The sequence below is a fragment of the Hemiscyllium ocellatum genome, chromosome 2 (assembly GCF_020745735.1).
Source record: "Hemiscyllium ocellatum isolate sHemOce1 chromosome 2, sHemOce1.pat.X.cur, whole genome shotgun sequence".
Classification (NCBI taxonomy): Eukaryota; Metazoa; Chordata; class Chondrichthyes; order Orectolobiformes; family Hemiscylliidae; genus Hemiscyllium; species Hemiscyllium ocellatum.
The window spans coordinates 35,069,777-35,095,199 of record NC_083402.1 but is presented as its reverse complement, the minus strand read 5'-3'; the positions used below and the strand labels follow the sequence as shown (position 1 = coordinate 35,095,199).

The following is a 25,423-nucleotide window of genomic DNA, read 5'->3' as shown; positions in this document are numbered from 1 at the left end:
ATTCCTACAAGCTCTCATCTCACATCTCAGGCAAAAACCTGCTGTGTATCACCAGAGTGAATGTCTTCTGAAGTTCTACATACTGCGTTCATTAACTCTCCCTTACCTCGTAAATCAGTTACGTCCCCAAAAATCTCCTGTCATTCACACAGCGGCTCAGTGGTTGGTGTTGATGCAGTGCCAACAGACCCGCGTTTGATTCCAGCCTCGGGTGACTGTGTGTGGAGTTTGCATGTTTGCCCTCTGTCTGTGTGGGTTTCCTTCAGGTGCTCTGGTTTCCCCTCACAATCCAAAGACTAAATTGTCCTATAGTATCCAGAGATGTGCAGGCTAGGTGAACTAGCCATGCTTATTGTGGGGATGGGGTGGGTCTAGGTGGGTTACTCCGAGGGTCGGTGCAGACTCAATGGGCCAAATGGCTTCTGCCTGCACTGTAGGAATTTGATGATTCTACAATTTCCCTTCTATAATGCCCCATTGCTTTTGCCTCATCCTGTTGTGATTTTCTAAGTATCCTGTTAACAAATTCTTAATAACAGGATTACACCATTTCCCATTCTGTTATTAACTGATGAACTGATCTGTAGGTCTACATTTTGCAGTTTCCTCACTCTTGAATAGGCCGCTTACATTTGCTAACCTTCAAAACATTGGATCATTCTAGGATCTTAGGGATTCTAGAAGCTAAAACCAAGGCTTCCACTATATTCATAGCCAGCTATCTGAAAACCCAGGGATGTAGGCCACAAGGTCAAATCTTATTCTCATTAATTTCTCCAGTGTTTTCTCCTTTCTTAATATCTTCAGGCTCATTGAATCCCCACAATTTCCACATGTTCTTTGTTTCTTCTGTTGTGAAGACAGACATAAAATATTTATTTAATCTCCATGGCATTTCCTTATCCCTTATAATAATTTCTCCTGTCTCTGTCTGCAGGGGAACCATGTTTACCTTTGTTATCTTCATGTTTACACACTTATGAAGATTTTCCTTATTATTTGCAAGAATACACTCAGAATTCTACCTCTTGGCTATTTTTTGATCATTGTTTTGCTGATTTTAGGACCACCTCATCCTCAGGAGAGGGTGCCTGTTTTGCCACACTTTGGACAAAATTGTCATCCACTTCTTTTAATCTACTACTTTTCATTAATTTCAAATCAGGGTTTGAGCACTTTTCCAGTGATTAAATGCATATTGAGAATAGTAAATTATTCAGATCAAATCACAATTTAATCTGAGTTCCCAATAGACTTCAGTCAGTTTATCAGTTCCCTCATACCCATGTTTGTTTAAATTTAAAGACCCAATTTTGTATCTAACCAACCAGTTACAAACAAAATGAAATTCTACTGTATGGTAACCATGCTTCCCCAGCCCCCTTAATATCATTGAGAGTACAAGATTATTAATTAACCCTGTTTCATTACAAAGTATTCGATTCAACGTGGCTTGTCATAGAGTCATAGAGATATACAGCACGGAAACAGACCCTTCGGTCCAACCCATCCATGCCGGCCAGATATCCCAACCCAATCTAGTCCCACCTGCCAGCACCCAGCCCTTATCCCTCCAAACCCTTCCTATTCATATCCCCATCCAAATGCCTTTTAAATGTTACAATTGTACCAGCCTCCACCACATCCTCTGGCAGCTCATTCCAAACATGTACCACTCTTTGTGTGAAAAAGTTGCCCCTTAGGTCTCTTTTATATCTTTCCCCTCTCACCCTAAACCTATGTCCTCTAGTTCTGGACACTCCGACCCCAGGGAAAAGACATTGTCTATTTCTCCTATCCATGGCCCTCATAAATTTTGTAAACCTCTAAGGTCACCCCTCAGCCTCCGACGCTCCATGGAAAACAGCCCCAGCTTGTTCACCCTCTCCCTGTAGGTCAGATCCTCCAACCCTGGCAACATCCTTGTAAATCTTTTCTGAACCCTTTCAAGTTTCACAACATCTTTCCGATAGGAAGGAGACCAGAATTGCATGCAATATTCCAACAGTGACCTAACCAATGTCCTGTACAGCCGTAACATGACCTCCCAACTCCTGTACTCAATACTCTCACCAATAAAGGAAAGCATACCAAATGCCTTCTTCACTATCCTATCTACCAGAGACTCCACTTTCAAGGAACCATGAACCTGCACTCCAAGGTCTCTTTGTTCAGCAACACTCCCTAGGACCTTACCATTAAGTGTATAAATCCTGCTAAGATTTGCTTTCCCAAAATGCAGCACCTCGCATTTATCTGAATTAAACTCCATCTGCCATTTCTCAGCCCATTAGCCCATCTGGTCAAGATCCTGTTGTAATTGGAGGTAACCTTCTTTGCTGTCCACTACACCTCCAATTTTGGTATCATCTGCAAACTTACTAACTGTACCTCTTATGCTCGCATCTTTCCTAGTTAGTTCCTTATGTTTCTAATACATTAACAAAAGCAACTTTTCAAGGCTCCTGTACTGTGAATAGCACTGAGCTAGTACCTATCTATTGCTTTCAAGGCTATCCTGCCAGATTTCTGTCTCTAATAAATCCAAGAGTTATTTTTTTACATTCATTCCTGGGATTGAGCATCATCAGCAAGACTAATATTTGTTGTGCATTCCTAAATGTTCACTAGAAGATAGTTCATGTATATTTGATTTTCGATGTGAACATTAGGTTTCAGTTCAACTATTGTTTACTGAGAATTTAATATTTCACATACAAAATTATTTATGCTAGGACTCAGTAGCCTCTGACCTATGGCAATTCAAAAGGCTCAACTTTTGAAATGCAAATGTGTTTCCTCTGATAACTCAAATGACATGAAAACATGTACCACTTTGAACTCAGTATTTTTAAATGTCAGTTTGTAGGCACCACTGACCAGACTGCATTTCCATCCACTTCAATAGTGCAGGCTATGAATAGCATTGCTCTAGGAACACCAACAGCGCTAATTCCATAGACCATCCTAACGTGGACACATACCATTGTCCTCCAACATAGCTAGAATTGGCCATCTATCACTATTGGGCAGGGATTGTAACCAGAAGGACCGTAAAGGTTCCAGGCAAATCTGACCGCTACTTTTCACAAACATCAAAAAAAATAAAAAGGAATAAAAAATAAAGAATTTAACTTGAAGGAATAGAAGGGTATGCCTATAAGCTGAATAAAGAGGAGTGCTCAGAGTGTCACGTAGACCAACAAGGCTAAAGTCCAGAGCTAACAACAACATTTTGCTAACAGCAAAGCCCCACAAAACAGCAAAGACCAGATATTCTATATTATTCTTATTAGTCAAGGGATAAATGCTCGCCAGGATTCCAGCATTCTAATCTCTTCAAATAACACCATATGATTGTTTTTTTTAAAAGAGGGGGCAGCTGGGCTTAATCACTTTTTTGAAAAACAGTCTGTGGTATGGTGCAACATGATCAGTACTGCAGCCTTACTCTAGACTATGCTCAGAGGTACCAGGAGTAGGACCTGACACCACTGATCTTCTGATTTCAAACCAAGAGCATTATTGAGCCTAGGTCGACATTAAGTTAAACTTGTTGAGTCAAAGTGGGCTGAAAAAAATTGATATCCTAACAAATAAACGATAATTTGTCAATTGATAAGATCAGGGCACAGCACCAAAAATGCTGTTGGCAAGGTTTTTGAGCTGTGAGGATGGCTGTTGCTGTAAAATAGTGGAAATATTGATGATTCAACATGAATAATAGAGACAGAGCACCCTTTTCCAAATTTTTCAAAACAGCACTGAATATTTTTAGCTCTATGATTTGAGGTGCACATTACCTGATGGTTTTCCACATGTCAAAGCCATCCAGTGGTTTGGTTCCATTTGTGGTTCCTTTGGCCAAAGACACTAATGTAGGGAGCCAGTCAGAGATGTGAATCAGCTCATGATTTACTCTGCCCTTCCACTTTAACAGGGGGCTAGTGACAAAACCCACGCCACGAACACCTCCTTCCCACAGCGTCCACTTCCGTCCTCGCAATGGCCAATTATTTCCACCCCCCAAGGTCTGTCCTCCATTGTCTGAAAAGGGAGCACAAAAAAGATGAGAAATTCTGGAGATATCAGTGGTGAAAAATAAAGTCACTTTGTTTTGTCAAAACCATTCACTTTGCAAAATCACAACAGCTCGACATTAAAATAAGGAAATGTATAGGAAATGTATAGGGAACAAAGTTTGCTTAAATGTTTATTTTTAATTCACATAGTTACTTGATTTAAATGCTGTTTATTCAACATTTTGATGCACTAAATCTTCAATCTATTGTTATTTATAGTGTTTAAATAAAATTATTGGATAATTCAAATATTTCAGCACATAAAACGTGCCTTTGAATTAACATTGAAAATCTGTCTTTATCGCCCTTAATATTTGGTTCATCCCAAAACACACTGGATTTATAAAGTTAAAAATCACACAACACCAGGTTATAGTCCAACAAGTTTAATTGGAAGCACACTAGCTTTCCAAAAGCTAGAGTGCTTCCAATTAAACCTGTTTTGGACTATAACCTGGTGTTGTGTGATTTTTAACTTTGTACACCCCAGTGCTACACCGACATCTCCAAATCATGGATTTATAAAGATTGCTTTTGAAGTGTAGTCACTGTTACATGGGAAAGGGTGAAATCTAATTTACACCCAGCATGGCCCCACAGAAAGGAAATGAAAGAGCAATTAATCCGGTTCTTGGTTTTGTTAGTTGGGTTTTGACCACCATGATAGGAGAACTCCTTACTCTTCCTGAACACTAACTTGCTGTGGTGAAAATTAAAGCAGCTATACAGTTGAATGCTCATCACTACCTCCTTAAAGCTTTCCATTGCCTTGGTGTTGTCATGCTGCTTAATGAATACTCAACCTGGAAAGGAAATAATTCCCTCAATTTCAACATTGGGATTCAAAGTCATTATTTCTGCTAAAAACTCTGTTCTCTCATCACTGATTCTATTTCCTTCACTGGTTACTGTCTCAAAAAAAAACCCAACTGTAGTTTTACCCCAGATTTGACCCTGAGCTGACTCAAACTCCTCTCCATCACAAAGGCCAACTACTTCAGTAAAAGTTCCATTAGATTGGAAAATAGCAGAAGTAACTCCTTTATTCAAAAGAAGAGGAAGACAGAAAGCAAGAAATCACAGACCAGTTAATTTGATGTCTGTCAAATAGATATCAGATGTTAGAAGCTATTAGTCATGGAGTTATACAATACGGAAACAGACCCTTCAGTCCAATGCATCCATGCCGACTAGATATCCAATATAGATCTAGTCCCATTTGCCAGCATTTGGCCCATATCCCTCTAAACACACCCTATTCATCCAGATGCTTCTCAAATGTAATTGTACCAGCCTCCACCACTCCTCTAGCAGCTCATTCCATGCCCGCTCCACCCTCTGCATGAAAAAGCTGCCCCTTAGGTCCCTTTTATGTTTTTCCCCTCTCACCTTAAACTATGCCCTCTAGTTTTGGGCTCTCCCACTGCAGGGAAAGAAAATTGCTTATTTACATTATCCATGCCTGTCATGATTTTATAAACCTCTATAAAGTCACCTCCCAACCTCCGACACTCCAGGGAAAACAGCCCCAGCCTATTCAGCCTCACCCTAAAGCTCAAACCCTCCAACCCTGGCAACATCCTTGTAAATCTTTTCTGAACCTTTTCAAAGTTTCACAACATCTTTCCCATAGAAGGGAGACTCGAATTGCATGCAATACTCCAAAAGTGGCCTAAACAAAGTCCTGTACAGCTGCAGCATGACCTCCCAACTCCTATACTCAATGCACTGACCAATAAAGGTAAGCATACCAAGCCTTCTTCACTGTCCTATCTATTTGCGAGTCCACTTTCGAGGAACCATAAACATCCACTCCAAGTTCTCTTTGTTCAGCAACATTTCCCAGGACATTACCATTAAGTATATAAGTCCTGCTCTGATTTGCTTTTCCAAAATGCAGCACCTCACATTTATCTAAATTAAACTCCATCTGCCACTCCTCAGTCCATTGGCCCATCTGGATCTTCCCTGTTGGGACTCTGAAGTAACCTTCTTTGCTATCCACTACACTTCCAATTTTAGAGTCATCTGCAAACTTACTAACTATATCTGCTATGTTCACATCCAAATTATTCACATAAATGTTGAAAAGCAGGGGACCCAGCACTCATCCTTGTTTATTAAGGATGCTATTGCCAGACACATACAAAAGTTTAAGGTAATAAAGCAGAGGTAACATGGTTTTGGGGAAAGGAAATTGTGTTTAACCAATTTACTGGAGTTCATTGAGGACAGAACATGCTATGGATAAAGGACAACTGATGGAGGTAATGTACGTAGACCTCCAGAAGACATTTGATGGGATTCTGCAAAGATTATGATGAAAAATAAAAGTTCGTAGTATAGTGGGCAAAGTATTGGCAATAAATAGAAGATAAGCTAGCAAGCAGGAAGGAGACATAAATGTGTCATTTTTGGGTTAGCAAGATGCAATGGGTGGTGTGCCACAGTGATCAATGCTGAGGCCTCAACTTTTGCAATGCTTTTAAATGATTTAGATAAGGGGCTGAAAGCTATTGTTGCTAAGTTTAGGTGGGAAAGAAAATTGTGAAGGGAATACAAGGAGACTATAATGTGATCATAGGTAGGTCAGGTGAGAGTGTGCAAATCTGGCAATTGGATTATCATGTGGGATAATGTGAAATTGCCCACTTTGGCATGAAGAACTAAAAGGTATCTTAGCTAAATGGTGAGAAATTGCAGATCTCCAAGCTGCAGAGGGAAAGCAGTTCAGAGGTTTCCTAGACTAATAGCTGGAATGGGTGGCTTCTCTTCTGATGAAAGATTGGACACAGTAGACTTGTAGCTGCTGGAGCAAGAATCAGAGGGTTGGGGGTTATCTGGAACACACTGCCTGAAAGGGTGGTAGAGGTAGGAACCCTCAAGATATTTAAGAAACATTTCAACGGATATTTGAAACACCCTGGTCCAAATGCTCAAAAATGAGATTAGAATAAATGAATGTTAGACAACTATTGTGGACATCATAGGTCAAAGAGCCTCTTCCTGTGCAGTAAAATGCTACAACTCTGGTTCCCTTTGACTTAATTAAGGGCCAATCCTGTTAGATTTCGAGACTTAGCTATTTGATTGAAGCACATTAGGTTTGTGTCACACAATTTGCTGGCAAATGGCATGGGCGTGACCATGATGTAACAACATCCTGTACAGCAACATGTCCTTAACTCCTCACTGCTGCCAAATATGGCAAGTTGCCTGGCTGGGAGGAGGGCCAGAAGTACAGCAAGATCATGAGTTCTGAATGACGAGGCAAAAGGCAAGCTATGGTACAGATTGTATAAGCATCGAAATGGGTGCAGTCTGCTTCCACTCTATGAACGAGCACCAAGAGCTCAGAGATGCACCTGCTCCAAACTGCGCGATGGATGCATGCAAGTTGATTTGGCAGGAACACTAAAATACAACATGTTATCGTGCTCTTCTTACGTGTGCCACTGAAGTGGATAACTACAGTCTAAGTGAGTCGGAGATGTGACAGGGTGGTGTGTTGAGGATGGTACAAGTCCTGTGGATGGAGAGGGTGTTGACAAAGCAGGCAATCACAGCCCATAGGGAGGCCCAGAGGAGCTGGAGCTGCAAGATGCACACTCGAGAGTTTCCAGTCAGAAACTTCTGCTATCTACTTTCTTAGCATCGTACTGAAGAATAGTAAACAAGGTGAGACAACGTGACAATGAGCTGTCCATGCACATGAATAGGCCCCTTACTACTCACCAGCAAGATTCCTGTGCTACCAAAGCATGGATGCAAGACCTGCATCTTCTTTCTCAACTTCGAGAATCACATTTTTTTGATCTTACCATATTTCCCCAACTGCCTCACTCACCCAAGCCAGTCAGGGGCTGGGAAAACTCAGCATGTGGACAGACTTTCAACCACCATCCCCAAGGCAGTGATCAGGAGCATGTCCAATTCCATCACTTGATGCAGAACCTAACCAGGATACATCTCTACTGTTGTCATGGCAACTTAGGACAAATGAGCAACCAAACTTGGAGTCCTCTGCCTCCATGGGCAAACATGCACTTACTATTCAGTAGTAGAGACTTTTATTTTGATTACTTACATTGTAAAAAAAAAAGTTGGATCTAGAGTTTTCCTTTGGTATATCCTTTCTCCAGGCTGCTGCCCTGCTGTTACAGGCTAAGCCCCATTGTGGGGTTCACCACATAACAACAATAGCAGGTGTGAGCAAGCAATTTAACATGGCTCATGTTGAGAAATACATTTGCTCTGTTTCTTACAAATGAAGCATTTTTGTCTGTAACAGATTGCTATTAGTTTCTCACTTGCTGATTACAATGCACATGGGTATGAGATAGTATTTTAACATATTTTGCTGATTTATCAAGCTGCAGGGAGGATAAATATGGTCTGGTATGCCAAATACAAGAATGTGGGACTAGAGTTCATTTCTGTCTCACTACAGGAGGTTTAACACATGAACATTTATTAAATGTCGGGCTTTATTTTGCCAAAGTGACAGCCTCATGTACTGGACCAAAAAAGTGGATATCCTGTAGCTGCAACTTAATTCAAGTATTGGAAATGGAATAATATATCTAGTCATTTCAGTCAATTCAAACATTTCCATGATTGAAATCCCAGGGGGATTTTTTTTTTTTAAATGATTTTCTTTTCTTGGCAGCTGAGCTGAACTTTTATATGGCTTCAATGTTCCGTATTCTAGCATTTCTTCTGAAGAATTTCTGGTACATCTTTCGCTAAATTTCAAGCAGGAGTCTGCAGTCGGTGGAGATACAGGATTAACTATTCACAGACTCACAAGTAACATCTTGCTTTGTTAGTTTGAGATATGAGGGTCATTTTGTTTCAAGGTGTGTCTTTTGACTGAGGGAAGTACACATTTTATGATTATTAAGAGTAAACTCTTGACATTAAACTCTGTTCATTTGTCTATTTTAAACATTTTATTGATAAAATGCCTTCTAGTTCTGAGCAAAGGTGAAATGATCTTCTGGTGTCAAATATAATTTAATTTGTCTTGACGCCCCTGTATCCAGATATCTGGATATTGGGCAGATAAAGATTTAGCGATGACAAGCGGTCCACTGATGCTCAACTCAAGGAAAATATGTAGGCTGTACCATGAAAATCAAAAGAAAGTGCAGGTCCTCCATTCCTCTCTCTCCATTAATATGTCAGGAGATTCTGTTCCTTTGCGAAATGAAGACTGATAAGATTATATAGTTCTTTGAACTCAGTACAAACTGAGTTATTCACTGTGTAATTTGTTATGAGAATTCAATTAGAAGTATTCCTGGATTCATGTATATATCATCATTAAATATAAAGTGATTTCATCATGTGAAAATTACCCAGAAAACATATTTTAAAATCGTGATGCCAACCCTATCAACATTCAGTCTGATAAAGGAAAAGATACCAATTATATAAGCAATGAAAGGATATTTACAGGCTGTAATAAAGAAAAATCAAAAGAACTGCAATGCTGTAAATAATAGACAAAAATAGAAATCACTGGAAAAGCTCAGCATGTCTGGCAACATCTGCGGAGAGAGATCAGAGTTAGCGCTTCAGATCGAGTAAACCTTCCTCAGAACTGGCTTTAATAAATATTAGGCTATAAAAAAAATTATCCTCTAAATGCATGACAATTAGAATAACTTTTGTATCTATGAAACATATGACACAGTAAAATGGTTCCAGGCTCTTCGTACCAAATGACATGAGAAAATATTAAAAGGTGGTGACCAGAAACCTGGTGAAAGAGGGGTTTTAAGGAGCATCTAAGAGGGAAGAGAAATGTCGGAAAGGAATTCTGGAACTTAGGGCTATTTCAGCTAAATGTATAGTCACTAAATGATATGGGAAGAGTTATCATAAAATCCCTACAGTGTTGAAGCAGGCTATTCGGCCCATTGAGTCCACACCGATCTTCCAAAGATTATCCCAACCAGAACCATCCCCCTACACTAACACATAACCTTTCATTTCCCATAGTTAATCCATCTAACCTGCACATTCTTGGACACTATGGGCAATTTAGCATGGCCAATCCACCTAAACTGCATATCTTTGGACTGTGGGAGGAAACCCACACCAGACACAGGGAGAACGTACAAACTCCACACAGACACTTGCCAGAGGCTGGAATCAAATCGGAGTCCCTGGCATTGTGACACAGCCATGCGGATCACTGAGCCACTCCGGTCAAATCCGGAGATAACAAGGGCCTGCTGAAATATTTTGTTCAACAAAAATCAAGAAAATGCCTCATACAATAGGTTCATAGCTTTGGAAGAATGTTACAATTGAAGCAAAATGAGTGGAGTACAGCTCACTGGCTGGCTGCCTGGTTACATTGGATTCTTGTTGAAGAAAGAGTAAAGATGTTGCCATCCTCTCAGCATGCAATTTATTTGTACATGACCACCGTCTCTCTGCTGGCACCAATTGGAGACAGTGTTGTGCAAAGAGCTTTTACGAGAACAGTAGAGCTTTTGTGGAAGGAACATTACAATCCGCAATTATATAAAAGCTATGGAGAAACCCCTCAGGCCTTTGCTTTACCATAGCTTGCCAGTTAGCAGAATGCAGAAGAAAGGAACTATATTCTTTGTGTTATGAAGCATAGCAATGGGCTGGTAACCTTAAAATTATTAAGGTACTGGCCAAAAACAATCTTGTAAGGACTACAGATCACAGTTCCCATTTATATGAACAGATATCCACAGAGTTTAGTAATGTGGAACATAGCAGAGCATCCCTGTCAGCTACCAGATGTCACAAATTCATTCAGTAAATAGGTCTCTTAGAACACTTTCACAGTCTGTTCAGGACATCTAGTGACAGGAAATGTTTATTACACAGAAGTGTTTCATCAAAATCACAGATGATCAATATTTCTTCTAAAATTTCATCAACAACTTATCATATCACATCATTCAAACAATCAAACTTCCTAAGGCATCTGATGGGTGCATTGCAAAACAAACTAGGACACAATCACAGAAGGAAATTCTTTTGAAAATATCTTAAAAGAATGTCTTAAAAGGAGGAAAGGGAGGTAGACATGGTTACAGAGGGAATTCCTGAGCTTAGGACCTAGGTGACTGAAGGTCTATCCATTAAATAGTGGAATGATTAAAATTGGGAATGCTCAAGAACTAGAGGAGCACATGAGGGAATTGGGAGAGACGGAGGAGATTAGTGCGAAAGAAACTGGTAGATTATGGAGGCATTTGAAAACAAGAATGGGAATCAAGATGTTGCTAGAGTGAGAGTTAATACAAATCAGCAAGGAAAAGTGTGATAGGAGTACAGGACTTGATGCAAATTAAACATAGAACCGGAGAAAAGTTACAGTTAAGGAGGAGGCCATTATCCCATGGTGCCTGAGCTGGTGAATAAACTAGCCACCCAATTAAATTCCATTTACCAGGTAACCCTTGAAAGTTACAGTACTTCAGGTACAGATCCATGTTCCTTTTAAATGAGTTGAAGGTTTCTGCCCCAACCCTCAGACAGGGCATCAAATTCCAAACACCCACCACCGTCTGTGTGAATACATTCTTCCTGCAGTCCCCTCGAATACTCTGCCAGCTGCCATAAATCTGTGCCCCCAAAAAGTGACCTCTCTGCCAGGGGGCAAGGGTTTTTCCCAGTCCCCTCTATGCAAGCCCCTCATTATTTTTTACACTTCTCAGCCTTCTCTGTTTGACAGGAAATAAAGATTTGGCAACAGAGCTAAGTGATGTCAAGTTTGTTAATGGATATTAGTGACAAATATACAAAATAATGGTGCTCCCTGTTTTATTCTCAGACCTAAATCTCCAGGGTGCTGATGGCTGAACATTAAGGATGGGTCACCTTGTGACCAGTTGAACAATGCAATACGCCCATCCTCAGCTTAGTTGAGCACATATCTACAAATACTGTGAGCGTAATGCTTAAATTCCGTGTTTATTTACAAAAAGGGATGAATCACCAGAATTAGTATTTTAGATAGACTGTTTCAACTAGCTAAAGTTCAAACCAAATATGTGAATGCCATGAAGAAAATTAATTTTGGTTCATTTGTGCAGGCGTAAACCACTTCTCATTGGTTCAAAAGCCACATATCGACAGCCCTTCACAATTCAGGTTAGCTAATCCCAGTAACATTCCTCTTACTGCTGTCTAGAATGGCAGTCTCATCATTAATTACAGTATTGAAACCTGAATAATCATCAGCAAATTCCTCTGTAATTATGAACACAAGTGAAAGGTCAATTTTTAGATTTAAATTATTGCATGGGTAGTTGTTCTGGGCAAGTGTCTCAAGATGTGCAACTACCTTGCAGTGTAATTTAATCAGGTCCTTTCAATGACCACCGGGATTTTTCTACACTGAATGTTAGAAGCATCTGGTTCCTGTAAACTCCAATGAGTACAGGCTCAACCTAATCAACGTCTCATTGTAAGAAAACCCCTCCATATCCAGATCAAGCTGGTGATCCTTCTCTGTACTGCCTCAAATGGGAGCATAATGTGTAAAGAATGCACACAAAGTTCTAGGTGTGGTGTAACTACTGCTTTACATCATTTCTGCAACACCTATTTTATACTCCACTCCCTTTGAAATAAAGGCCTTTGAAATTTGCCTTCCTTATTATGCACTGAACTTCGATGCTAGCTTTTTATGACTCATGGATGAGAACATCAGCTTTCTGCAGTCTTTCTCCATTTAAATAATATTCAGCTCCTCTATTCTACCTGACAAAGTAGATAACTTCACATTTTCCTTCTGCAAAGTTTTTTTGCCCACTCATCTGTCTATAGCCTCCTGCAGAGTCTGTCACCCTCATCACCTGCCTACCCATCTATTTTTGTGTTATCCGCGATAAGGTTAGGGTTACTCATTTTCCTCATCCATGTCATTAGGGCGGTGGAGGGTTGTTTTTCAGACTGGAGGCCTGTGACCAGTGGAGTGCCACAAGGATCGGTGCTGGGTCCTCTATGTTTTGTCATTTACATAAATGATTTGAATGCGAGCATAAGAGGCACAGCTGGTAAGTTTGCAGATGACACCAAAATTGGAGGTGTAGTGGACAGCGAAGAGCGTTACCTCAGATTACAACAGGGTCTGACCAGATGGCCAGTGCGCTGAGAAGTGGCAGATGGAGTTTAATTCAGATAAATGTGAGGTGCTGCATTTTGGGAAAGCAAATCTTAACAGGACTTATACACCTAATGGTAAGGTCCTAGGGAGTGTTGCTGAACAAAGAGACCTTGGAGTGCAGGTTCATAGCTCCTTGAAAGTGGAATTTCAGATAGATAGAATAGTGAAGGCGGCGTTTGGTATGCTTTCCTTTATTGGTCAGAGTATTGAGTACAGGAGTTGGGAGGTCATGTTGCAGCTGTACAGGACATTTGTTAGGTCACTGTTGGAACATTGTGTGTAATTCTGGTCTCCTTCCTATTGGAAAGATGTTGTGAAACTTGAAAGGGTTCTGGAAAGATTTACAAGGATGTTGCCAGGGTTGGAGGATTTGAGCTATAGGGAGAGGCTGAACAGGCTGGGGCTGTTTTCCCTGGAGCGTCGGAGGCTGACCTTATATTTTACAAAATTGAGGGGCATGGATAGGATAATTAGACAAAGTCTTTTCCCTGGGGTGGGGGAGTCCTGAACTAGAGGGCATAGGTTTAGGGTGAGAGGGGAAAGATATAAAAGAGAGCTAAGGGGCAACTTTTTCACGCAGAGGATGGTACATGGATGGAATGAGAGGAAGTGGTGGAAGCTAGTACAATTGCAACATTTAAGAGGCATTTGGATGGTTATATGAATAGGAAGGGTTTGGAGGGATATGGGCTGGGTGTTGGCAGGTGGAACTAGATTGGGTTGTGATATCTGATCGGCATGGACAGGTTGGATCAAAGGGTCTGTTTCCATGCTGTACTCTATGTTTCCATGTTTCCAATACACATTGTGTTGCCACCACTGATTTCTATGGCACTCCTTTAGTTATCAACATTCCCCTTCATTTCTTCTCACACTGCGCATGCCTCCAAGGTCCCTGTGCAGCAGCAACTTCAACATGCAGGATTTAATGTACTGGCACTCTGTACGCAGACGCCCCCAGTGGCCACTCAGCCTTGGCTATCTAATAGAAGACAGAGCTAGCTAATTCTCTATCCAATGCTAATATGTTACCCCTCTGCCCAATGGGTTCTTATCTTATTAAAGGAGCCTCATCTGTGATAACTTATCAAACGCCTTCTGGAGATCCACATTTTTTAAAAAATTCACTGTGGGATGTTGGTATCAATGGCTGGCAAGCATTTATTGTCCAGCCCTAGTTGCCTTTGAAAAGATGGTAGTGAGCTGCCTTCTTGAACCACTGCAATTGAGATGTTGTAAGGAGACCCACACTGCAGTTAGGGAGGGAATTCCAGGGCATTTCTTCTTCCCCCACCATCCCCCTGTGACCCTGAAGGAATGTCAATATAATTCCAAGTCAAGATGGTGAGTGGCTTGGAGGAGAACTTGAAGGTGGTGGTGGTCCCATGTGTCTGTTGCCGTTGTCCTTCTGATGGAAGTGTTTGAGAGTCTGGAAGATGCTGTCTGAGAATCTTTGGTGAATTTCTTCAGTGCATCTTGTAGATAGTATACAGTGCTGCTCTGAGCATCAGTGGTGGAGGGAGTGGATAGTAAATTACATGTATTGATTCCCTTTTCTCTGTCCTGCTTGTTAACTCCTCAGAGCTCTAATAAATGTGTTAGGTATGATTGCCTCTTCATGAAGAGGTGTTTACTCTGCTTGATCATATTATTGTATTTTGAAATGCTCTGCTACTACATCCCCTATAATGGACGAACATTTTCCCCAGTAACAGATGTCTAGCTATCTTGCCATTACTTAACCATTTTACTCCGTTTTTTCGGTAAAGACATTACACTGGCAGTTTTCTGATCTTCCAGCACTTTTCTTCACACATCATCTGATTTTACAGAAGACAAACTCTGATGAAGTGATGATGATACAAGGTTTACCAGTTAATCCATGGTATACGAAACCATGACATGATTATAGTACAAAAGGTGGACCTTTGGCCCATTCTGTCTGCAAGAAAATCCACCTCATCCTACTGCCCAGCCTTCCCCAGGCAACACGGAAAATTTTCTTCCCTTCAGATTATTTCTCGGAAATCCATGACTGAACCACCTCCACCACAAACTCGGACTGTGCCTTCCAGATCCTAACCACTCACTGCCTAAAAATATTTATGTCAATGTTGTTTCTTTTATTAATCACCTTCATTGGCACCCTCTTGTTCTTCACCCTGCTCCTATTGGAAACAGTTTCTCCTTGTCCAGATCCCTTATTACATCTTTAATAAATCTCCTCTTAATCTTCTCAAAAGGAAGAGAGAGCCCCAACATCATTGATCTAACAATGAAATGTAAGCCCCTCTTCCCTGGAACCAACCTCTTCTGCATACACTCTAATGCCTCCACATCCTTACTAAAGTGTATAGCCCAGACGTGGATATATTACTCCAAAAACTTCACGTCTCTTTAACTGCTTTATCACTCAATGTATCATCTTCAATGACAAATGGACACAGACCCACGTGTCCCTGCTCCAGTACACCCTTGGAATTGCATCATTTATTTTATATTGTCTTTCTCTGTTCTCCCTGCCAAATCAAAACACAATTCCCCGTATTAAATTTCATCCATCACTTGTCCGTTAATTCTAGTAAAAAGTTATGCCATTTTGAGTCTTTGTCCATCCATCCTCCCCAGGTTTCATAATACCTCTAAGTTTTATAAATTAACCAAAAACATTTTCATTGCAAAGTTTATCCATTCTTCATTAGGTGGCAGAGGTAGAGAAAGAGAGGCTGAATTATCTCCTGCCTTTTAAAAATTTCATTCTTTTACATGATGTGGGCATCACTGGGTAGACCAGGATTTATTGACCATTCCCACTGCCCTCGAGAAGATGGCAGTGAGCCACCCTCTGAACCATTGCAGTCCATGTAGTATAGGGGAACCTGCAGTGCTGTTAGGAATAGAGTTCCAGGATGTTGAGACAGTGAAGAAATGGTGATATATTGCCAAGCCTGAATAGATAGTGGCTGGTGAGGAACTTGTAGGTAATGGCGTTCCAATGCCTCTGGAGCTCTTGACCCTCTAACTTGAAGTGGTCATGGTAGCAACTGCCTTGAGTTGTTGCTGCACAGCTTATAGATGGTACACACTGTGCACTAGTGGATAAGGGAGTGATTGCTGAAGGTGATGAATGGGATGCCAAACAAATGGGCTGACTTGTCCCTGGATGACGTTGAGTTTGTTGGAGCTGCACTCATTCAGGCGTGTGGGGAGTATTCCATCATACTCCTGACCTATGCCTTGCAGAACGGAGAGTCTTTGGGGAATCCGAAAGTAAGTTACTCGAATGGAGGTTGGGTCCTTGAAACCTTATTCAAAACTGAGCAAGATTTTTGATGGATATGGGAATTGACAGTTCTGTGACGCAAATAGGACAGTGGAGTTAAGACCACATTCAAATCAGCCATGGTCTTACTGAACAATGGAGCAGCCTCAAAGTGTCAAATGCCTATTTCTGATCCTACGTTCCTAATTCTCAGCCTCGGACCTGCTTTTGTAGCCACAGTATTTATATGGTTCACCCCGTTCAGTTTCTGGTCAATGATAACCCACAGGGTATTGATAATGGGGAAATTCAATCGGTCATTGCCTGTCACGTGTGCAGCACAAATACTACTTGGCGTTTATCAGCCCAAGCCTGAATGTTGTCCAGGTCTTATTTATTGTGGAAATGGATTAGGATGGTTAGAATATGGAACTCTTTACAACAGTGCCATGAGGCAACTAGCATCAAGTTAGAGAAAACATGATAAATATATGTTGGAGAATAGTGGAGTAGATGGATTAGTTTATATGCAGAATAATGGGGGACAACTTGTGACCTTAAGGCGTGAAGCGTAGACACCAGTAAGGACCTACTGGGCCAAGTGACTGTTTCTGTGCAATAAATATTATGTGATATTACATAAGAAAGTGGAGCAAGGTACTTTGCTTCAGAGAAATATTAAATGAAGCCCAGAAAAGGGAAAGTGAATGGATTGACTATCGACTATTTTCAATTGAACATGGTGACTGCTTGGAATGGGGTTAAGGAGATAATGGGTTGATAATATCTTTAAAAGAAAGTTGGGCAACTATGAGGAAAGAAAATCTGTTGAGATTGGACTGTAGCATTAAAGAAAATGTGGCACTCTGCTACACAATGGCATTTCAGAGCTTACCGATTATAAATTAGGGATGCAAACAGCTGATTTAAAGTAAAGCAAAACAGTATGGTGGCTTAGTGGTTGGCACTGCTGCCTCATAGCATCAGGGACCTGGGTTCACTTCTAGCCTTGGATGACTGTGTGGAGTTTGCACATTCTCTCCGTGTCTGCATGGGTTTCCTCTGGGTGCTCTGATTTCCTCCCACAGTCCAAAGATGTGCAGGTTAGTTGGATTGGCCATGCTAAATTACCCATAGTGTCCAGGGATTTGCCATCAGACATGCAGCGTTACAGCGAGGTAGGTCTGGGTGGGATGCTCTTTGGCAGGATAGTGTGGGCTTGATGGGCAGAATGGTCAGCTTCCACACAGAATGTATTTTCATAGAATCCAATCAATGCAGGAAATTGGAACTTTAAAACAGAAAATGCCTGAAATATTCAACAGGGTTGGGCAATATCTTTGGAAAAAGAAAGAAAAATGAAGTATGCAAAGAGGGAGAATTCATGCGCTTGATTAATGTAGTTGCATAAGCCCTTTATCACTTCCCTTGAGTTCTTATCACATTTGCACCTGTTGTCAAACCCTGGTTCAGCACGGTTTGACCTTGCCGGCACTGCCATCGTATCGAGAGTCTGCACTCCGCAGCAACTGTGATTAGAAGCTCAATTTAGGGTATGCTGTCTGCACACAGCCTTCAGTTGAGACCTCGAATTCTAGCAGGTTGCTGAAGGTGAAGTCCTGATATATCAAGCCACTTGACAATTCCCACCATTGTCTCACTCTAGCACAACTCATAGTTCAATGCACACTTGGGTCATGGTCACTCATTAATCACTCTTGCGACGCCAGCATGCAGACAGTCACAGCAATCAATTGTACTGGGCTCTAGTGAAAGCAAGCCTCGAGTACAGCATAGATTTCTGGTCTCCATATTTGAGGACTTGCTTTGGAGGTGGTACACTATATTAAAGATCACGATAGAAAAGACTGAGAATCTAGAACAAGGGGGCATACTTTCAGGATAATGACAGAGATGAGAAGGCCATTCTTTCAAAAGGGGTATGAAGTTTTGGAATTCCCAACATTGCAAATGCGCCATCATCGAAAATATTTAAGTCTGTGATATGATAAGTTTTGGTCTCCTAGGGTAACAAGGGGCATGCGATAGAGTAGGAAAAGGGAGTTGCAGTCAAGTAGCAGTGATGATTGAAAGGTAGGACAGGCTTGGTGGGCCATCTCGTTTATGCCTGTTAGGTCACATTCTTAAGGAGTCTAAGCAGCATTTTGGTACATTTTCAACCTCTGTGCTGGGGAAGATTCCTGTGAAATGTTTGCAGGTTGTTTACCTTGAACTCAGGATCAGAAGATGGGGTGGGAAGAATGGTAGTAAAGAGTGGGGCACTTAGATGTCTAGTGAAAAAAATGCAAACACAAATTAAGCAAATACAACAAGTTTCATATCAGGATGCAGATGGGAAAGGGTCTAAGAAAGGACATGTGAACAATAGTTTCTGAAGCATAACAGCCAAGTCTACAGGAAGAATGCACAGACGGAATGGCAGACAGATCCTGGTCTCTAAAATAACAACGTGTTCATCCAATGAAAACGCTGCTTTGTCTAGGACATCTGCCAACATGGGAACACAGACTATATAAACACAAGATTAAAAGGTTCAGAATTCCTAAAGCAGGAAGATTGAAAAAATGTCCTGGTAAAAGAATCCCTTGGGTGTATTTTGGGAGTCCATTGTAAATCGTTTTATGTATTTAGCCACCAGGAGAACCACAATAGTTGCTGTTTTTCTGCCCTTCACATAATCTCAAGAAAGTAATAAAACAATCGAACCCGGGCCAATGTACTCTAGTATCAGAAATAACTGGCTTAGTATCATCAAGAATAGAGTATACAATGGGAACTCAGTCAGTAGAACAACTCTGAAGTACAAGATGGTTTAAAACTACAAAAAATGCTTTGACAATAATTTCACAAAAACCATGGCAAAATAACTTAAAGAATGAAAGAAACTTGCATTTCTAAAGCACCTAAACACATACAAATTTGAGATGAGAGCACAGGTAGGCCTTTTGGTCTCTGAAAGCTGTTCCACCATTCAATAAAATCACAGCTGATCCTTGTGTTTCAAATTCTATATTCCCATCCACCCTAGAAAACCCTCAATCTCCTCTCTAACAAAGATCTATTCACCATCACCTTAAAAATATTCAGTGACCCCCACCTCCACGGCCTTCAACAGAGTTTCAATGTTGCACAACTCTCAGTGAAACGGTGATCCCTAATTTTAAGCTGTCTCCCCTAGCTCAGATGCTCATTTGTGAATTTAAAGTGGTGGATAGCAAATGTACATTGGGTACCAGTAAGTAAATGTAGTCTAACAAAAAGGAGGAGAATTCTTGATTGAGTTGAAACTCACGATTCAACATATTTTACAGATATGTACCTGGACTCCCATGACATTTTAGTTTGGTGTGTTTACTGAATTCACAATTTTCAAGTAATAGCCTTCAGGGAAGGAACTCTGCTGTCCTTGGTTGGGCTGGCCAATGTAGACCCATAGTAATGTGAGTGACTCTTAACTGTCCCCTCAAATGGCCTTGCCAAGCCAATCAGTTCTGGGGCAAATAGGGACAGGTAACAAATTCTGTTGCCAACAACACCGCCATCCCACAAAAGCGAGCACAATAGATAATCTGCACCATGGAAGATACAGCTGCCGTCTTTCATGGAAGAAACCATTCAATTACAGAAACATAGCTATCATAGATCTGCGAAAATTTCTCATTCTAATATTTTCAATTTTAACTCAGATACCTAGTTATTTTAAGCCGACATGTTTGCCCATTCACACCACAATTGCATAGCTTTAAAATTGGGAATGTAAATTGGAGCGGCACAAATATGGCAGCTTGAGTCACAAACACTACATGGAGTAATAACCTGGCAGCAAAGGGCTTACCAGTGGAAAAGATGAAGACAGTATTGTTCCAGAATCCAAACTTGTGCAGAGCGTGAGTGATGTTCCCCACAGCTTCATCCATTACGGACACCATTCCCGCATACTGGCGCCGAGCCTTATCATGGATAAAACTGTATGGCTTCATGTACTCCTCAGGCACTTGGAGTGGTTCATGCACAGACTGGAAGGGCAAGTACAGAAATAGAGGCTGCAACAGAGCACATGGTGTGAAAAGATTACTTGGGCTGTGAAGGGCAATTACTGAGAGGCAGTGTTATATTGGCACGATCACTGGACTTGTCACACAGAACCTCTTAGTAATGTCCCAGGGACATATTCGAATTCCAGCGACAGGTGGTTCAATTGGAATTCAATACAATCTAAAATGGTGACCTCGTTGTTGTAAAATCTATAATTCAAGGGTGTCCTTTAGGGAAGGAAATCAGTTGTCCTTACCTGAGCTGGCCTACATGTACAGAGGAACCTTGATTATCCATAGGACATGGGCTGGGAGCATTTTGTTTGGTTAATTGAATGCCAGATAACAGTTTAGCCAAGCATCGGGACCTTGCGATCTTGCCAGATAATCTGATATTCAGATAATCAAATGCTGGATAATGAATGTTCCTCTTTACTTCCAGACCTATAGCAATGTGGCTGACTCTTAATTATTCTCTGACAAATAGCAGTGAGCTGCAAGTTCTGGTTAAGCCGTGTTGTCCATATCTTTTTTCATGCATAAGATCATAAATCAAAATCTGCACTTGATTCTAACCTAGAATCTGAACCTATTGCATTACTTAATTCCAACCTATTTATTGTTACTTAAAATTTACAAGGTTGCTGCTTTGCATTATTTGCATTGACCTTAAATTCCCATTTGGAAAAGTTCTTACATGCAATCTAAGTTACTACTTTCTAAAATTCACTGGTACTTTGGACGTGCGTATCAAAACTCAGTTAAAATTGTATGCTAGAAAGTTTCTCAAGTGCAGCAGATGATCTGAATAAACTATATTCAATAGCTTCCTCGAACCTAGTTTTGACCAGCAAGTGGACTTTTTAAATTTAGTTCAAGTAATGGGAATCGGGGGCAAACCCTGCTGGTTGAAGTCATACCCGGCACAAAGGAAAATGGTTGAAGTTGTTAGGACATCAGTCATCTTAGCTCCAGGACACCTCCGCAGGAGTTCTTCAGGGTAGTGTCCTAGGCCCAACAACCTTCACCAATGCCCTTCCCTCTATCATAAGGTCAGATGTGGTGATGGTCAGTGATGATTACACCATGTTCAGTACCTTTGTGACTCTTCAGACATTGAAGCAATCCATGTCCAAATGCAAGAAGATCTTGACAATATCTAAGCCAAGTGGCAAGTAACATTCATGCCACACAGATGGCAAGCAATGACCATCTCCAATAGCAGACAATCTCACCAATGCCCCTTGACATTCAATGAGCTACCATCACTGAATCCACCAATAACATCATGGAGGTTGACTAAAAACTGATCCAAAGTTGCCATGTAACTGTATGACTAGAAAAGCAGGTTGGTGTTTAGGAATACTGCAGCGATTAACACATCTTCTCCAAAGCCTGTCCAGAAGGCACAAGATAGGAGGTGTGAATTGGAAATGTACTGTCATTCCTTCACTGTTGCTGGATCAAAATTCTAGAATTCCTCCTCCGATAACGTTTTGTGTCTACCTATGGTAAAGGGAGTGCAGTGATTCAAACACCACCTCCTGAAGGGCAACTAGAAACAGTCAATAAATGCTGGGCAACCAGTGACACCCACATCCCACGAGTGAACAAAAACAAAAATGCTAACACGAGGCTAAAACCAGAAGGGCAGGTTACTAATGGAAGTTTTGGAGTTTGTTGAGTCTTCCACAGTCAGTATAATTAATGTGCTCATCTCCTCCTGCTCCACTGACAACAATTTTGTTCACGTGCTGATGTTTACCCAATTCCTTTTTGAAAGTTACAACTGAAATCTGCTTCCAGACCAGCAATGCAAGAAATTCTCATCATCCTTCGGGTTTTTTTCAGCTGATTCTCTTAAATCACTGTGTGCGGTCAGTGATGCTCCCGCCAATGGAAACAGTTTCTCCTTTGAGTTTATTAAAACCCTCCATAGTTTTGTGCATTTCTGGTGAAAGAGAACAATCTGTTTTTCAAACCATTCTGCCTTGAAATGTAGTCCTTTCTTTCTTCTTAATAAAACCTTTCATGATTTAGAACAACTCTTTCCTCAATTCTTCCATTGGAAGTGGCTAAATACTCACTGTTTGACCATTTCAGAGCATGGTTAAGAGATAATCACTTTGCTGGGTTTAGTGTCATGTAAAGGTCAAATCACCATAGTCCTAGTAGAACACATGCTGCTCTCTTATTAGACAGAGATGAGTGGTGGTTGTTTAACCTGAGTGGGGAGGTTGAGAAGGTGACATCTTCATGATAACATCAGCATTTACTGGAACTGAACCCACACCGCTCTGCATGGTAAGCCACCTGTCCAGCCAACTGAGTTTACTGGCCCCCATCATTTTGAATTAATCATAACCGAAGAAGGAACACCAGACTTGAAACGTTAACTCTGCTTTCTCTGTACTGATGCTGTCAGACCTGTGGAGTTTCTCCAGCAATTTCTATTTTTGTTTCATATCTTCAGCATCCACAAATTTATTTTTAGCAATTTAGAAATGTTTAGTGCAATTTATTTGCTTTTGTATTCCAGTGCTCTGTCTACAGAGCTATGATCTCACGTCTTCTTTGTTAAACAGCATTGTCAACTTCTTGTTAAATTAACGAAGCTCACCAAATGAGTCCCTGGGATGAGGAACTATTCCATGATGTGTGGCCCAGTAAACTGGATTCACATTCTCTGCAATGTACAAGAATTAAATGTGATTTCTTTGAAATGTATAAGATTCTGAAGCAGGTTGACAGGGTCAAGGCTGGGAGATTGGCTCCACTTATCCAGGAATTTAAAATAGCAGGGTGTAGTGTCAGGATAAGGAGCAGATTATTTTGGACTGAGATGGAGAGAAATTTCTTCATTGAAGAGATTGAGAATCTTTGGAACTCTCTGCCGTCAAGGGCTGTAGATGCTCCGTCTTTCAACTCTTCTAAGGCTGAGACAGACAGATTTTTTATCTCTTAGAAAATCAAGGAACATGCAAAAATGGACAACAAAGTGGAGTTAAAGATCAAGATTAGCCATGATTGGACTGAATACTGAACCAGGTTCAATAGACCATATAGTCTACTCCTGCTCCTATTGAGTGTGTTCTCGACCTGCCAAAGGTTAGTATATGTAAACTCCTACACTAGCTCTCTGTGCAATTTTAAAATGGGCTGCATTTACAACTTAGATTATCACAGCGTACAAGACAGAAGTGAAAAAAATATATAAAATGACTTCCTTAGTTCAAAAAGGCAGATCAGTGCTTGTTTACAGAATGTTTACAGAAAGCTCAGTGACTAGACTTTCCAGTTGAAAACCAGACAGGTGACAATGTTACTTGAAGGAATATCACAGACAGACTAATACTTCTACCATTTCGGAAACGAGTAAAAGGAAAGGTGATCAAGAAAACTTACTAACTTGAACTGTTAAACTCCAACAGATAAAGCAGTAAATCGAGTCAGATAACCGAGAAATGTTCATTCCATTACAGACTGAACTGTAGCAAACTGAGTTTGTTGCCTAGTCTGAATTTCCTATTTCTTTTCATGTCTTAAAAATATAAAACAAAAAACTTTTTTTTTTGAGAACAGGAAGACAGCAGAACAACCGACAAACTCAATATTTTAGATTTGCATCATTACTATTTAAACAAATGAAGCATCTGAAGTTTCAAATTTTTCTTTTCTGGTGAGTTGGGGGTCCTTTAATCTCAGTGAACTAGATTAAAACTTCCTAGCTATGCCATATCTCACTCATAGCCCTACAGGCAACAGGTGCCTTGCATATGAACAATGCATGTGCATGAGAAGTGCAGCTCCTGTCCCGATATTACCCCTCTCCTCCACTCCCACCCCCACCCCCACCAGCTCTCTCTCCAAAGTAAAACTTTCAGGGTTTTGAAAGTTCATGAGCTGAGTCTATGGGTTCCATGGTTAGGTCCATAAGTTATGGGACTGTGCCTTTGGCACCATGCCATCTAACCCCCAGTCTCTACCACCATTTTATTCAGCCACCCACTTGCGCGCCTGTGGAGGAGGATGATGGCGCAGGCATCTTTGATGATGAGCTGGCTCAGGATTGATGGACTCTCTTTAAGCTACGTCTTTCTATCGGTTTTCTTATTCTAAAGCTATTCAAAATGACACCCGATCATGGCGACAGTGGAAAACCTTTTCACTGTATTTTATGGTTTTTCTCCCTGGAAAAGACACAGGACAATCAAATCGTTCATTTATTCATTCTGGTCCAACGTGGATTCAAGGAGCAATTGATTCTCAATCAAGGGCCTTGTCCCACGGCCGTCCCAATATAACTGGCGGTGGGAGAGGTATGCAGCCAACATTTAACCCTTGCTGGTAAGTGAATGGATACAGTGAATGGGTGTATCTTGTGCCACTAGAAGCCCCTTCACAGTTTTACCTTCCTGCACACCCAACCTACACCATGTTGTCTGGCGTGCCCCATTACCGCCTTCCCAGGTGACCAACCATTCTGATGGAATGTCCTGCTTATACACGGCTGGTTCACTCGAAACATTAACATGGTGTGAGACAGCTGAACAAAGGTGTGTTCACTCTCAAAATTTACACTGTGGTGTAGGGACCCTATCTTCAAATATATAATACAAAACCATGTTTTACTATTTACATAAGGTTTACTGCCAACAAACACAAACCAAAAACAAAGAAGAATCTTTAACCCTAACTGGCTCGACCATGTGGCTCCCCTTTGAACTCCTTTGTTATCTTGTTCCATACAGTCACCCAGACCTCCCATTACTGACTCCGGTATAATGTTCAGCTAATCAGGATTAGCCATTTCAGAGCAAGATTGTTTCATTTCAGATGTCAGACCAAACATTATTCT

The 25,423-nt window shown here is 40.9% G+C and overlaps 1 protein-coding gene across 1 annotated transcript in view; it reads right to left on the bottom strand.

Moving 5' to 3' along the window:
* The window catches only part of arsb (arylsulfatase B), an 82,187-nt gene that overhangs the window by 38,877 nt on the left and 17,887 nt on the right, over positions 1–25,423 (bottom strand). The window contains exons 4-5 of the mRNA XM_060843567.1: positions 20,367–20,574; positions 3,804–4,047 (exon numbers count right to left, since the gene is read on the bottom strand). Coding sequence (XP_060699550.1) covers positions 3,804–4,047; positions 20,367–20,574 — 452 coding nt within the window. The remainder of the gene's footprint in view (positions 1–3,803; positions 4,048–20,366; positions 20,575–25,423) is intronic.